General features: G+C 60.2%; 1 protein-coding gene across 2 annotated transcripts in view; it reads right to left on the bottom strand.

Annotated features, from left to right (window-relative positions):
• Positions 1-2,603: 2,603 nt before the first annotated feature.
• Positions 2,604-15,986, bottom strand: part of CSNK1G2 (casein kinase 1 gamma 2) — a 41,209-nt gene continuing 27,826 nt past the window's right edge. Inside the window, exons 3-13 of one of the 2 annotated variants that reach the window (XM_066336496.1) lie at positions 10,104-10,144; positions 9,506-9,575; positions 8,978-9,126; positions 8,319-8,553; positions 8,029-8,114; positions 7,574-7,658; positions 7,348-7,496; positions 6,845-6,928; positions 5,244-5,348; positions 3,575-3,681; positions 2,604-3,102 (exon numbers count right to left, since the gene is read on the bottom strand). In XM_066336496.1, the coding sequence (XP_066192593.1) occupies positions 3,048-3,102; positions 3,575-3,681; positions 5,244-5,348; positions 6,845-6,928; positions 7,348-7,496; positions 7,574-7,658; positions 8,029-8,114; positions 8,319-8,553; positions 8,978-9,126; positions 9,506-9,575; positions 10,104-10,144 (1,166 nt within the window). In that variant the 3' untranslated portion in view covers positions 2,604-3,047. The remainder of the gene's footprint in view (positions 3,103-3,574; positions 3,682-5,243; positions 5,349-6,844; positions 6,929-7,347; positions 7,497-7,573; positions 7,659-8,028; positions 8,115-8,318; positions 8,554-8,977; positions 9,127-9,505; positions 9,576-10,103; positions 10,145-15,986) is intronic. The other variant, XM_066336495.1, reaches the window with a different exon arrangement.

The following is a 15,986-nucleotide window of genomic DNA, read 5'->3' as shown; positions in this document are numbered from 1 at the left end:
GTAGGAGGGCAGCAGGATGGCACAGGGTGGGCACACTCTGGTCTGGGTGCTGTCATTTTATGACTGAATTTCTTGAACCTGAATTGGAGGTTTTTGACAATTAAGTTAAAGGCTGCCTCAGCCTTTGCAGGGGCCAGTGCAGGCCGGGGTGGGAAAGGCAGATCCTCTGCCCTGTGATTCCCAGGATGGAGAGGCCGTGGGGGGCTGCTGGAGCAGGGATCAGGGGCTCTGCCCAGACCAGCACCTGTGCCCAGCACAGCTCCCGGTGTCCCTCAGCACCACGAGGCCAGCAGGGCCCTGCCCTTTGCCTGGAGGGAGCAGTGGGGCTGTGGTGAACGTGAGCCCCTGGGCCAGGGGCAGCTTCCCAGCGCTCCAGACCGTGCTGGAGCTCGGCCACAGGCCCCTGCAGTGCCAGGAGCAGGGGAAACTCAGCCCAGCCCGGCCCAGCCCAGCCTGGCCCAGCCCAGCTCAAGTCCAGCCCAGCCCGGCCCGGCCCAGCTCAGTCCGGCCCAGCCCAGCCCAGCCCAGCCCAGCCCATTCCAGCCCGGCCCGGCCCAGCCCAGCCCAGCCCAGCTCAGTCCAGTCCAGTCCAGTCCAGTCCAGTCCAGTCCAGCCTGGCCCAGCCCGGCCCAGCCCAGCCCAGCCCAGCCCAGCCCGGCCCGTCTGCTCTCACCCTGCCCACACTGTGCTCACCCAGGCACACGGTCCTGCGGCCTCGGCGGGATCATGCTGGGCTCAGCACAACGTCCTGGCCTTCCTCCTCCTCCTCCACCTCCTCAGCCGCGATGCCAAGGGCTCCCCCAGCTCCTGTACCCGGCGTTGGGCTGTGGTCCCAGGCTGGACCCTCATTCCAACCCCTGTCCCTGTCCCTGGGCTCAGCTGGGAATCGCCCTCCTCCACCATCACCTTCCTCACTCACGGGCTTTACAGGAGCGTGGGCCAGGAGCCTGGGGAGCGCTGCCCAGAGGCAGCGGCTGTGCTGCTGATCCCCTGACCTGTCCCCCCGAGATTCTCCTCCTGCTGGGCAGGGAACCCCTGCGAGGGGCTGGGGTTGCTTCCACCCACTGCTGAGGGTCCCTCATAAAAAGGGGGTACTTGAGTTCCCAATGTCACCCTTAGGAACCACACAATGAAGCAGAGAACAATGTGTTGGGTTTTAAAGATTTTTATTTTATTTTGTTTTGTTTTTATTAAAAAAAAAAAAGCCCCTAAATTCTATGGCTTCCAGGAAGCATCAGAGAAATTGAAATGCCATTTCTGTACACTTGGTTTTAAAGCAGTAACTAAACTCGCAATGGAACAAACGCTCTCACGTACAATCGCAGTATTTGGACTCCTCGCTGGAAGGACAGAGAGTCCCAGGCTCGGGCCCCGGCGGCCGAGGGTGTGCGGACAGAGCCGGGCACACACACCCTCGTGGCCGCTTTCCCTTCCCCTCCGCGGCTCCTCTTCGGCCTCTGCCGGGGCTGCTCCGAGCCGACGCGCTGACAAGGGACCGCTTCCAGTGAAAATTTTAAGGCGATTTTTAAAATTCGTTTGTTCGCCTCGCTGGGGACACGAGGTCAAACGTTGCACGTCCCCTTCCCGCCGTGGCCAGGGGCGCAGCAGCAGCTGGGGCTGCCCCGGCTGCCGCAGCCCGGACAAGCCAAAGCCGGGGTTAATCCCGAGTTTGGGAAGAAGAGGGGTCCTGGGGAGGGCACGGCCCCATGGGAGACCACACGCCCCCCAGCCCCTCCACAATCCGGGGTCTCCAGCTTCCCCCCCCGAGATGGTCAGTTTTGACAAATGTTTCAAAGCAGCCACAGATGGTCCCATCCCTCCCCCGCCCCCCAGCACAGCCTCAGCCCCTTCTCTCGGGGCAGAACAGGGTTTTGGTAAAGGTAAGTGTGTGCCCCCCCCAAAGTGTCACAATCAATACACACGACAGCGCACGGGGTCAGTCACGTGGGGAGCTGCGGTGCCCTGGGGGTGGCGAGGAACACGGGGGTGCGAGGGGTGTCTGTGTGTCACTTCCAAAACCTGCACTGCCCCCAGCCCCAGGAGCAGGCCGGGAGCACCCCGCAGTGGGGCGGCCACGGTGGGGGATGCCCTGCGGCAGAGCCACTCCACCCCGGTGCCCCGCACTGCCCAGCCCGGCCCCAGCCCGGCCCCAGCCCCCGGCAGCGGCCGCGGGGCCTCGGGCGGCTCAGGCTGGAAAACCAAGAGGCCGAAATAAGCCCTACCCACACCTACAACTGTTGTGGAAACATCCAGCCCCAAGACACGGCAGCACCGGAGACGAGGCTGCTTTGCTTCCCCTCCCTGCTTTGCCACCGCCATTCATGGGTCCCTTTGGTCTCGGCCGTCCCTATCCCTGTGTTCCCCAGCCCCTGGGAGTCTCGGACCTGCTCTCGGCGGGACCGGACGGCGCCTGTATTGCTCGCAAAAGTGCATCGTAAATGATCTGTAAACGCGTTTCCTCTCCCCGGCCCGCGTGCCCCCGGCTCTCCCCGCCCGACGCTCGAACCGAAGGGGACCCGGCGGGGACGCGGGGCGGGGCCGCAAGAAAGAGCAGAATTCGGTAACACTGAAGATGACGGTCAAAGACTGACGACTCAGCACTCTGCACCGAGACTCACTTTAAATTAACTTAAGAGACAAAGAAGCAACAGAAAAAAAAAAATTCCTCCTTAGCCCACTGCTCTCGAAATTGTCTTCGTCTTCTTCTGACAGCGACGGGTCAGAGTCTGTGGTTGATCCCCATTTCAGACTGGTTTTAAACTCAAAGCAAGTGACGCCGTGGGTTTTTCTCTTTCTTTTTTTTCTGTTTGACGGACGCAGGAACTTCAGCGAAGTTGGGCTTGGTTCGAGTAAACGGCCACGAGTGGCGGAGGAAAGGACAAGCAGTTTGGGGAGGCCCCGCTCCCCATCTGCGCGTGGGGCGCTGGGGGAGCCCGTCCGGCCCGGCCCCCGTCCCCGCCCAGCCCCGGGGCCGCGGCCTCCGCGGTCAGCATCCAGCCACGGCCAGAGGGAGAGGAGCCATCGCCGCTCCGCCCGGCCCCGGCAGCTCACTTGCGACGCTTGGTGGTTTTCCTCTTCCTCCTCTTGAAGAAACAGCAGCACCTGGGGACAGAGGGGACCCGTCAGCACCCAGCACGGAGGGTGCAGCAGCCCCAGGGTCAGGGAGGACAGAAACCCCTTGGTGCCTTGGTGAGCCCCACGCGGGCAGAACTGCTCCACCAGGTGCCCTGGGTACTTGGCAGGGGCTGGACTGGGAGCACCACAACGGCCACCAAAAGTGACACTTGCCACAGCACATGGCACGGACCAGGGGAGTGACACTGACCATGGCACACAAGATCGGCCACCTGGCCAGAGGCAGGGGCTCCAGAGAAAGGGCAGTGCCAGATCCATCCATGCCCCTCTGTGCAGGAGCCCTGGGCAGGGCGAGGTGGGAAGGGCTGGGGTGGTGGTGGCACTGCAGGGACGCCCCTCACAGGGTGCCAAGGCACAGCTGGGCTGCTGCTCCCCGGAGGGCACTGGACAAGACAGCCCGGGGCAGCACTGGCCAGGGGCAGCGGGGTTGGGGCCTTACTTTGTATCGTCTGTCACCTCCACCTCGGTGGGGGCTGTGATGGGGGCGTTTGAATGTCCTGCCGTCGGATCATCTGTGTTCAGCTCTCCATTGGTAGAGCTCATCACCTGCGGAGAGAGGAGTGTCAGCAGGGGCAACCCGGGGGTCTGCAGCCCTTCCCCACCCTGAGGGGCACAGGAGCCACCCAGGAGACCACCCAGCTCTGCCCGGGAGCACTGAGGTGCCCTTGGTGGCAGGATGGTGCCCTCTCCCAGACCGTGGTGTTCAGCCTCAGTGCTGAGCTCTCCCCAAGAGCCCCATCACAGAGAGAGGTCTGAGCCCCTTAAAACACCCCTGGAAGGATCCCAGCTCTGGGAGCCCCTGGACCAGGAAAGGGGCCTGCTGGCAGTCAGCTCCAGTGTGGGTGGGAGACAGGGCCTAGGAAAGCTGACAGCTACAAGGAGCCCTTCCCACAGCTGAGCATCAGGACACGACTTCTGCTTCCTGGCACCAAGACTCAGCCCAGTGCCCACCCTGCGGGCTCAGGTATCCCTGAGCTCTGCCTGCTCACCAGGGCAGCAGGGTCAGCCACAGTGGAGGAGGACATCCAAGCCACCAAGGCAACTGGGAGGTGCCTGAACCGCCATCCTGTGCCTGCTGCCCACAGGCAAAGCCAGGAGCTCCCTGGGGATGCACAGGCCAAACACTCTCCAAGCTGCTCGGCCTCGGCAAGGAGCCTTGGCCTTTCCCAGCCCCTCGGAGGAGCTGCCACCTGACCGCCAGTGCCCAGCCAGCAGGGCCACGTCAGGCTGCAGCCCCTGACACCAGCACAGAGACCCCTGCGCATGATCCCTGCAGGCGGATCCCCCGGCGCAGGCGGAGCACGGCAGGAGGGTTTGCAGAGCAGGAGAGGGGAGGAGGAAGGGGATGAGGGAGGCAGAGCCCTCAGAGTGCCCGGCCCCGCAGCCTGCCTGGCACTATGGAGTGCCCAGCACCGTGATGGCAACAGTGGGAGCTGTACCCAAGGCTGGGGCTGAGCACCAGCAGAGTCACTGTGCAGCAGCAGGAATGAGCAAGAGCGGCGGGGACGGAAGCGGAGACGGAGGAAGCAGTGCAGGCCCAGCCGGGGGTCCCGGCATGGATGTCCCACCATCCATGTGTGACAGACCCCCAGGCCAAGGCAGGGCGCAGCGGGCTGGAGGCAGCGAGGGCGGCGAGCACGGTGCTGACAGTGCCAGCACAGGACGGAGGCAGGACCGCGGCAGGGGGACACGGCCAAGGGGTGCCCGGGAAGGGAGGAGAAGCAGGGCTTGGAGCCCGGGCTCCAGTCAAGGAGGAGCAGGGAAGTCCTGCCCAGACGAGCGGTACTAGGGGCAGAGCAATGCCCACCCAGCTGCCGTGCTGCAGTGTGGCATCCATCCATCCATCCACCTATCTCCAACCACCCTCCAATTCCCCCTGGCAGCACCAAGGGAGCCCAGCAGCCCCCGGGAAGCAGCACCAGCCTCGTCTGCGAGCCGTGAGCATTCCGTCACACCGCAGGGACAGGCAGCATGTGCTGCAGCCGGGGCAGGACCCTGGGATGCGTGGCCCCGGGGCGGGGGAGCGGGGCTGATCCCGGCTCCGAGGCCCAGGGTGGCTCCGCTCCCTCCCGCGCCCGCCCCTGCCCCAGGCGCGTGGTTTCATGTACCTGCACGGACCCCCCGAGCCTGCCGGCTGCCAGGTGAGCTCCCAAAGGCTCCTCGGCAGGCTGCCCACCGGCCTGAGGATCCCACAACTCCGTCCCCTCGGGCGGCTGCTCGCGACAGGCAGGAGGAACAGAATGAAAAGAAACAAAAGAAAAGAGGGAGAATGGGGAAGAGAAGGGAGAAGTGGAGGGAAGGGGCGGGAAAAGTGGCAAAGGGATTCCAGAAAATAAGACATGCAAAAGCAAAAACATGACCGGAGCAGCTCGACTTGGTGATTGCAGAGGGCACCCGTGCAGCACTGTCCTGATGGCTCCCAGAGCGGTCCCTGTGGTGACAACGGGGGTTTGTGTCCCCCTGCCACCTACACACACACACCCCCACAGCCAGCCCCACACAGGGCCACCCCACGGAGCAAGGCCAGCTCCAGCAGGGCTCCAGTGTTTGGGAGTGGGCTGGGGCAGCAGAGCCGGAGCTGAGCCAGGCCCAGGTGACGCTGTATCCCCAGGACGACGCAGCACTTGGTGGGGCCTGTGTGGCACAAGCTGGGCTGCTCCTCCAGGGCTTGGCTGCCCCACAGCCAGATCCTCCCCTGGTGAGCACTGCATGGCCCCACAGCTGTGGGGACACCCTGTGTCCCCAGGCTGGACACTACTCCCATGCTCTGGGAGCTCTGTGCTTTGCTTTTCCCCCTGCTCTGAAGAAGGGATGTCCAACGTGGCATCTCCCTCCTGCTGAGGGCAGAGAGCAGACCTTACTGGGAGTCAGCTCCCAGAAATGAGCCAGATGTGATTTGAAGATGTTTCCCTCTCTCTAAGGAAGTGCTGCCAGTGAGAGCCAGGGCTGTGCCAGGCTCCCTGTGCTGGAGCAGCCTGGGGAGGACAAGGGCACTGCATCCCCAGCTCCAGCCCCTATGCAGGTGCTCTGTCCCCAGATAGGTTTGGGAGAATGATGGTTTGTACAGTACTGCTGGAAAACACATGAGGTTTGCTCCTGGTGACAGCAGTGCCAGAGACACGTGTCCTGCACCAGGGAAGGACAGGCCACAGCACTGGAGCAGTTCTGAGCAGCTTGCCTCCTTTCCCACACAGCTCTGCCTGACCCCTGCCCCAGGCTGCACCCCCTGTGCTCTGCCCGTTCCCAAAATAAAGGTAACCCCAGCATAGGGCAAAATGCTGCCAAGCTGCCCCACCAATCCTGCCCTCCCTTGTACTGTGTCACTGTCCCATTGATGGAAGGGCATCAGAAGCAGAGCAGCGAGTCACCGTTAGCAGAGGTGGCTCAGCCTGCACCAAGCCCTCCCCACACCCCAGGCTGGGCCCTGTCCCTCACCAGCTAATGTCCAGGCCTGGCACTCCCCAGTGATGCTACAGCCCTCACCGTGCTTCCTCCCTCTTCTGGCCAGGCCACAGGGACATTGTCCTGGGCCCCCAGCGAGCCACAGACCCAGAGCTGTGGGAGAGAACTCTTCCCATGGACAGCACTGAGGGAAAATGATGCTCCAGTCTCTGCCACCATCCCTGCTGGGCTCCATGTCCCTGGAACTGCAGCCCAAGCTGCCCATGCCTGTGGCCCCATGCCCCAGCCAGGCTGTGCCATTGCTCACCTGGTGTTTGGTGTGTGGCTGTGCTTTGTCTCTGTTCGGGGGCTGCACCTGCACCTCGCTGTGCATCGTGCCGATGGGGGTGGGCTGGGGACACAAAGGACAATGTCAGTGCAGCACAGAGCCCTCCCAACACCCTGCAGCCAGATCCAACCTCCAGCCAAACACGCAAAACTCCCCAGAACCGGGGCCTGACCACTGCCTCTACCCCCATCTCAGCAGTGCCATATTTGCTATGTGGCTGCAGCAAGCCCAAGGAATGCGCCCACGGCAGAAAGTGAGGTGCCAGCTTGGCTGCTGGGGTCCCCCTGGCTCCAGGAGCCTCAAATTCCTGTGTCACTGCCCTGGAGCTAGCGACTGGTGAGGAGGGTGGAGCTGATCCCCTGGACACAGTGTGTATGGCAGGGATGGCTGAGAGCCACATCCTCTCTGGCTGCTGCCACTGACCCCGCTGGCCCTGGTCCCTGGGGTGCCTCACCCTCTGCCCCCAGTCCCTCTGCACTCACCAGAGGTTTCCCTGCCCAGTCGTATTCATAGTCGAACACGTAACCGTTCCTCTCAAACAAGTCTGTGAAGAGCTTCCTCAGGTAGTCGTAGTCGGGCTTCTCGAAGAAATCCAGCCGCCGCACGTAGCGCAGGTACGTGGCCATCTCCTCTGCGGGGACACGGGGGCTCAGGGGGACAGGGCACACAGGGCTCGGGGCTGGGGGCTGGGCTGGGCAGTGCTCTCACCTGGGAAGTTCTCACAGAGCACCTCCACCGGGGTGGCTCTTTTGGTGTCACCAATCTTCTGGTACCTCTCCTTCAGTGTGTCAGCCTGGCAGGGACAAGGGTGATCAGCACAGGGGCCAGGCACCACCCCAGGCAGGGGAAGGGACTGGGTGCTGTCACACCATGGATGATTTCTTTGATCCCCTTTCCCAGGTAGCTCCTTCCCAGGAAACTCCCTTCCTAGGCAGGTCTGGAGGACAAACCCCAGGGTTTCCAGAGCAGCCACTGTGAGAGCAGCTGGGGGTACACAGGAGACCTGCAGCTGCTCAGCACTGCAAGGGCCTAACACGAAGCTCAGAGCTGGTGCGGTGCCAAGCCTCCAGCACCCCAGGGGCAAAACTTTCCCCTTCCTCATGCCAGGGCAGAGCCAGACCCACAGGAAGCCATGCCCAGGAGAAGCAGGAGCCGGCAGTTACCTTGAGGCCTTGCCAAGGAAGGCTCCCACGGAGGAAGTACATAAACATGTGTCCTAATGCTTCCAGGTCGTCCCTGCGGCTTTGTTCTGCATGGAGAAAAAGAGACTTGGGTCAGTTCCCCCTACAGCCACTGTCCCTGTCCCTCCCAGATCCTGCAGCACCCCATGTGTCCCTGCCAGCACCCTGAGGAGCCAGAAAGGCAGCTTGTCCCCAGCCCCACCTCTGGCACCCCTGCCCTGCAGTCCCTCCCTTCAGCCAGGAGGCAGGGCTGGCTGCCTGCGCCCACACACCTTTCCCCAGGTGGGTGTTGATGCTCATGTAACGCGCTGTCCCTGTCAGGCTCTTGTGCTCTCGGTAGGGGATGTGTTTTTTGGTCTCGGGGTCAATATACTCTTTGGCCAGGCCAAAATCGATGATGTGGATGGTGTGCTGCCGCTTGCTGCCCGGCCGCCCCACCAGGAAGTTCTCTGGCTTGACATCTCTGTAGATCAGGCTTTTGGTGTGGACATATTCCATCCGTGTGATCTGGGGCAGAAGGAGATGTCAGTGCCAGGGCAGAGACCCACCCTGTGCCCTGCATGTTCCTGCCCCGGGCCTTGCTCAGCCACCTCACCCCTGCTCTCCACAGCCTGGCTCCAGCCCCAAGGGTGGGCACATCGCTCCTTCCCACAACAGGAGACTGCCCCAGGCCAGCTGCACCTTGGGCACACAGCGAGATGCTTGTCTAGGCTCAGAGAGGGGATGTGAAGGAGTGAAGAGCCCTCCCTCAGCAGGGAGGGAGTGAGGTACGGGTGAGCCAGGCTGGGATGTGCCAGCATCTTCCCCCCATTCCCTGTGGGATGCCCATGCTGCCTGCCCACGGTGCCCACCCACGCCCTGCTCCCCGGGGCAGCCTGGGGGCCAGGGGAGCCGTTCAGGGCTGCAGGGGAGGTGGAGGGGCTGCACCCACCAGCTGGATCGCGATCATCAGGACGGTCTTGAGCGTGAAGGTCCGATCACACAGATCAAAGAGATCTTCCAGGCTGGGTCCGAGCAGCTCCAACACCATGGCGTTGTACTTCCCACAGGGGCCAAAGTAGTAAACCTGAGGAATTCCTTCTGCAAGACAAAGAGCAGGGGCTGTGCAGGGCTGCAGCAGGGCCACGCTGTCACAGCCACACCACTGCTGGACAGGGACAGGGGCTGCAGAGCGGGGATGTTCCTGCACTGCCCTCCCTGCAGAGCCAGCCTGGCTCTGCTCTTGGCAGCAGGGGGAAGGAGGAAGCTCCATCTGCATCCCCGACTCTGCTGCGGGGGCGGTGGGGGGAAAGAACTAAATCAAAAGAGATCAAAGATGAGACGAGGCATCTGTGTAAAAATCAGCCTCTCCCTGTGGAGCAGATGGGAGTGAAGTTGCAGAGTCACATTTAGGGAAAGCCTCTCTCCCAGCAGTGCCCTGGCAGGCAGCTCCCCAGGGCAGCTCAGCCCAGCCCCGTACCTGCATTGCCCAGCTGTTTGTAGAACCGATACTCCAGGTGCAGCTGGGGGGCCCGGGATTTTATGGGTTCCTTGGAGGAGAGAAAGGAGAACAGTTAAGTAGGAAGCAGGATGTTCAGGGGGTCTGGGTGTCACCTCCTTCACATGCAGGCAGCAGCTGGACTGAGAGCATTTGGGGTTGGGAGCAACTAGTATAAAATGGAGATGAAGCCTCAGGGGATGATGAGAGAAAATCAGCCCATATGGGAGCCAGATCATCTCATCCAGAGAGGGGAAAACATTAATGGCATCAGGTACCAGTGGGGCCACCCTCTCTGTTGCTGGCACTAGCTGAGCACAGCACAAGCCACGGTGAGGACTGGAAGAAGCAAGACTCAGCTCTTCCCTGTCCAGACTCTGATCACCCCACCTGCAGTGACGTGTGTTCCCAGACTGCCCTCAATTCCAAACAGGAACAGAGTTCCTCCACAGCCACCCAACATATCCCAGCCCACTCCACCCACCCCAACACCAGGGGAGGGGAAGAAAACTCCTTCCCAACGGCTGGAACATCCCCCAGCCCGACCATGGAGGAGCTCCCTGGTTTGACAGCTACTCACCAATTTGATAGCTACGTATTCGTTTGTGTAGAGATTCTTCCCTGCAGGGAGAGACACAAAAAGGTGATGAAAGCAGTCCCTCCATCACCCCCACCACACACTGCCACTGCCCCTGAGGGCTCCTGGGCTCAAAAACATCTTGAACAGGTTCTGCTGCTCCCACAGCACCTGAAGGGGCCTGGAGGCACAAGCAGGAGCAGAACACACTGTGAGGAGTTGCAACACGCCTGCTAATTATCCCCGGGTGGGTATGTGGATTTCTGTGGGATGGGGAGGCTCCCGGGGGCTGGAGCCAAGGCTGATGGGAGGGGGCAGCAGCGGGGACGTGACAGGGCAAGGCAAGGACAAGGCTGAGACTTGGTGCTTCTCCCAGCCCCACAGGGAGAGGAGGCTACAGAGGGACGGCCAGAGTCAGGGGACACTGAGTTATGGCCTGTGGGACCCTGCAAAGGGTGGCCAGGAGGAAGGACACCCTGGAGCACTGGGGCACCCAGCAGTGGTCTGAGGGCACCACAGGCAGGTGGAAATCTCTTCCCCCATGGCCGGGGTCACTCTTGGGAATGGCTTGTGCATACCTGAGTGTGAATCAACCTCATCCCTGGGGATGCTCCCACCCACCTAAGGGCCCAGGGGAAGCTAGGGGCAGATCCGTGGCATGATCCAGACTGTATGAGGAGCTGAAGGCTGCAGGGAGAGCCCAGGGCAGTGAAGGAGCAGCTGTGGCACCAAACATCCTGTGCAGGACCTCCTGGAGGGCTCCACACCTGTACGGGTCTTTTCATATATAACCACAGGAAGGTTGAGCTCAGGGTGCCTCCACATCCCCCCAACAGCAGGGGCCTGAGGAAAAGGGGGTCACATCTGGGAAGCATCAGCACAACCTCTGCCCAGGCCCATAAAGGCAAAGATTAAAGGTTTGCAGGAACAGCTCTGAGTGTTCCCTGTGCCAGAGGCCACAGGAGCCCAGGCAGGTGGGGGTTAAGGGCAGCAGGTTCCCTCCAGTGCCAGCAGACTCCGGATCCCAGCGATCCCGCTGCCTGCCATGTGGGGATCTGATGGAGCTGCATCTGTCTCCTCGGATTTTCTCCAAGCAATTTGCTTAGGGAACAAGCTCCTCCTGGCGTAAGATTTCATCTGCTCAGACTGCTGCTCTCCACCTGAAGCAGCAATAAATCCTGGCCGGGTGACATCAGAGCCAGCTGCTGAGCGCCACAGTCGGCGGCAGGATTACAGGAAGAGGGATGAATGGGAGATATTAATGGAGCAGCTCCTCCCAGGGATGGGCTCTGCAGCCAAGGAGGGGCTCAATCCTGCTGCTTCCCTGACCCTCTCCCATCCCAAGGGACCTCTGCCAAGCCACTTTGTCTGCTGCCTCTGCATAAAGCAAATCCCTTCGCAGCGATTAGGGAGGAGGGGATTTGGGAGGGAGGGAGGGATGTCTGGTGAACACAGCGTGTGCCAGATCCAGGGGGTTTGTCCCATCACGCACTGACATTTCCTGGGGAGCAGGTGGGACACCCCCACACCGGTACATGGCTCCACAGGGCCACACAGTTCAGTCCAAAACAATTACTGTTGCCTTCAGGGCAGCAACATGCGATCAGAAAACTCACAGCTGGATTTTCCCTGAGGTCAGGCAGGATCTGAAGGGGGAAAAATGTAACATGGCAGGAAAATTGCCAGAGGGACACTGCAAAAAGGACTCAGCCCAGCAAGGAGGGAGCAGGGATGGAAGCAGAAGAATCCCCAGCAGGGCTGGGAGGGAGAAGGGATGGAGGCAGGAAAATCCCCAGCAGTGGCATCTGTCCAGTCCCCAGCACACAGGACCCCTGTGGATCACTGGCATACAAAGCTACCAGCAACAAGGCTCTGGAGCTGTCAGCATTCACCCAGTCCAAAAATGAGTCCATGGTTCAGCCCTTCCTTGAGGGGCTTGGATACAGCTGGCAGACAAGATGGGGAGCAGGGGTCAAATAACCATCCTCCACTTCTCCTTTCTGAATTAAAAAAGGTGCAAATAGCAGAACTAGCCTGTCATGAGATTAATAAACCAGTAGAAAAGAAAAAGCAAAATAGCAAGGAGGGAGAATTCCTTCCGTGTCAGGGAACTCCCCACTCCAGCTCCTGGAGCCACCCGCTCTGCCCCGGTGCTCACAAGGGGGCAACTTTGACACCCAAAATGTGCCAGAGCCCAGGGAGTGCCTGGGAGGACTGGAGCAGGCAGGACTCGCAACACAGAAGGTGCTTTTGAAAGGAAGTAAAAGAGGAAAGTGGTGAGATGGGTGGCAGAAAGCAAATATTTGCGTTGCAGGGGCCTTTGCCCAGCCTGGTGCTAGAGGTGCCTCCAAATGCAGCTGCCAGCACCTGCAGGATGCAGTGTGTGGGATCAGGAGGGGCCAAAGGCAGGAGCAGGCAGCCAGGCCTGGGGCTGGACGTGGTTTTCTCTGCTGTCCCCTCCCCAGGGACTTGGCAGCAGTGCCTGCCACCTGCCCCTGCACGTCAGGGCACCCAGGAGGAGCCCGGCTCTGCGCTGGGCTGGATCCCCATCCAAGCAGCTTAGAACCATGGGATCACAGAATCATTAAGGTGGAAAAAGACCTTGAAGATCACCACTCCAATCATCAACCAGCAGCACCACCGTGTTCACATTAGCCTGTGTCCTCAAGTGCTACATTCACAGGTTTTTGAACGCTTCCAGGGGTGGTGACTCCACTCCTACCCCGCGCAGTCTGTTCCAATGCTTCACAACCCTTTCAGTGAAGAAATTTTCCCACTATCCCATCTAAACCTTCCTTGGCCCAGCCTGAGGCCGTTCCTTCTCCTCCAGTCCCTGTTCCCTGGGAGCAGAGCCTGACCTACCCCTCGGCTGTCCCCTCCTGTCAGGGACTTGTGCACAGCCACAAGGTCCCCTCCTGAGCCTCCTTTTCTCCAGGCTGAGCGCCTTTCCCAGCTTCCTCAGCCTCTCCTGGAGCTCTGGACCCTTCCTCAGCTCTGTTCCTGTCTCTGGACACGCTCCAGCCCCTCACTGTGAGAGGAAAAGCAAGCACTGAGGCTGTCCCTTGCCCAGGGCACAGCACTGTGCCCATGCTGGGAACCTTTGTGCAGCAGCAGCAGCAGAGAGCTCTGCCTGGGCACTGGGATGGGAATTTGGCTTCCCAGGCCTGGGAATGCAGTGCAGGAACAGGGGATGAGGCAGCTCCATGCAAAGGCAGCTGGGCACAGCCCTGCAGCTCCAGTGACAGTGGCTGCACTAGGCAAAACAATGACAGCTCTATGGAGCACTGGAGTTTAACACCATCAGAAGAAAAATGTTATTTTACAGCTTGACCTTCTCAAGAGGAGGGTCTGAACAACCAGGAGAAAAAGCAAGTCTGAGCCTTCAGCAAGGGAGGCAGGAGCAGCAGGAATTGCATGGGTTCCTCTCTCCCAAAGCCTCCAAAGACACTCGTGTGCCACCTCTGGCACGTGGTGGGTCTGTGGCTCCAACCCCTGGGAGGTGGCCGAGCCCCTGGCCACACTGCAGCTGCCCACAGGGAGGTCTCTGCAGAGCCCAAGACAAGAAGGGTGTTATGAGAAGTGCACTGAAGGCACCTCTTGTGGCCTCTGTGAGTTCCTGAGAGGCTGCAGGACAGGCCCGAGAGCCACAGCTCAGGAGAGCTTGGGAATCGTCCCCAGCACCTGCACAGGACCCCTCTGCTGGGGCATGGCCCTGGCCCAGATGCAGCAGTGACCTGCTCCTGCCTCACACACTGCACACAGATTCACCTCGTGTTCTTCCCTCCAAAATCCTGGATTTACTTTAAAAGGTAATTAATTTCCAGCTTTTAATTTTGAAGGAAAACAGCTGCTGTGGCTCCAAGCTGCCAGCATCAATGCATGCAGCAGGCTGGGGAAGAGGGGTGGGCACTGAGAAGCTCCAAAAAGCACATTTGCAGAAGTTTACTGATGGAAGAACAGAAGCAGCTCTAGGCTGAGGCTGCCCTGGGGCAGCTCCATGGCACAGCCTGGCAGGAACACCAGCCTTGGGCCAGGCTCAGGAAGGGGCCCTCAGGGAGTGTGCCAGACTAAGGGCAATTCCTGGCTCTGAGGCACCAGGGAAGGACCTGCAGATGCTTTGGGCTCAGTTTTGACCTTTCTGCTTAATGTCTAGGTTTTCTTCCTCTCTCCCTACCCCAGCCCATCCCAAGCATTCCTCAGTAGCTACTAAGGGGAACCTGCTCCAAGAAACCCTCTGTGTGAGTGTGCTGGCCCCGCTCCCGGGGCACAGGGAGCTGGCAGGGCTGCAGCCTGGCCGTGCCCAGTGCCAGGGCACACGAGCCACCAGCCACACTCTGGTCACCCACTGCCACCAGTGTCCTGCTGCCTTGTGTTTCAGAGGGCAGTGTCCCACCCTGGCACGGAGCGGGGCTGGCTGTGGGCAGCACATGGGCAGGGGGAGCTCAGGGGGCTGCAGGCAGTGGGCACTCCCTGGGATGTTGCTGGAAAGCCCCAGAAGGAGCTAGGCTGGCACCAAACCACAGCTGGAGGCTGGCAGGGGAAGGGATGAGCACTCACCAGCTCAGGGTGAAGCTCCAGGACATAAGAAGGTAACAAGACCCAGTACCTGCACAACATAAGCCTGCCCCTCTGTGCCAGAGGGCTGGAGCAACCACCCTGCTCCAGCTCCAGGCCAGGGCTCCAGTCACACTGGTCCAGTGTAGAACTGGCTGGCAGCACTGCCAGACTGGGACTGGCACCACGTCCCTGCACTGCCCAGGATGCCAAGGCCAGCAGGGACAAGGAGAAGCAGGATCCAAACGCACAGCCCTGGCTCAGCCACAACTCCTGCCCACGTCATTCCCCTTCTGGCTCCCCACAAATGCCTTATGCCAATTGTTTTTTTTTATATTTCATCTTTAAACACATCACTCGATTTTGGACACCTCCTACATGGGTGAACATTTGTGTCTACCTGGGGCAGCTGAGCTGAAGCACCCTAAGGACAGATCACCACATGCCTCTCAGTGTGGTGGAGAAACAGGACAAAATGGTACCTTTTTGAAGAAGACAACGTACCCTTCCTCCATCCCCAGCACTGGGAGCTGGAGGAATCAGGTACAGCTCCAGGTACATTTTTTCAAGATCTCACGGCCTTTGCTATGAGAGGAAAAAGGCCAAAAAAGATCTGGGAGCTTTTAAATACCGGGCTGCAGTTTTAAATACTGAGCTGAATAGAGAATTCAGTCCTCAAGACCTCTAAAGCCTTGAGAACTGAATTCTCTATTCCCAGGGGAAAGCTTAGTGCCCAGCCAGAGCTGGGGAGCATCCCTGCTCATGCCACCACTTCACAGCAGGAGCCCTCTGGTCCCTTGCCATTCATCTGCAGTTGGAGGAATCCCTAAATCCTGAAAGCATTCCTGAGCCCTGATGCAGTTTGAAGGCACACCTAAGGAAGAGAGATGTGATTTTAGGAGAGAAGCCACATAGCTGTGGCTTCCACTGCCGTGATGAGGTCTCGTGCTCAGGCCTGTATCATGTTATGGCCAGGCACTGCAGGGTGTGACAGAGCAAAAAAAAAAGCCACGTGAAGGGACTGGAAGCTTCTCTTGCTGGTGGCAAGGACAATCTCCCACTGTGAGAGTCGACCACTGTGGAGCCCCGGAGCAAGAGCTCACTGCTTGTCCCTGAAGCCACAAACAAACCAAGCCCAAATCACTCCCAGGTCCCTGCAGCAACCTCACTGTCAGTTTGACAGACACTCCTCAGATGCATGGGAGACTCATGTCCCCTCGCTGCTGCACCTGGAAAATGAGGGGGAGGCCAAGGTGGGGGGGTCACACTGATCCTCAGAACTGAGCACAGCAAAGCAACACTGCTCCAGCTCCTGCCTTGAGCAGGATCCTG

The sequence above is a fragment of the Sylvia atricapilla genome, chromosome 26 (genome assembly GCF_009819655.1).
Source record: "Sylvia atricapilla isolate bSylAtr1 chromosome 26, bSylAtr1.pri, whole genome shotgun sequence".
Classification (NCBI taxonomy): Eukaryota; Metazoa; Chordata; class Aves; order Passeriformes; family Sylviidae; genus Sylvia; species Sylvia atricapilla.
Note: the sequence above shows the minus strand (reverse complement) of the source record. Positions and strands in the feature narration are given on the sequence as shown.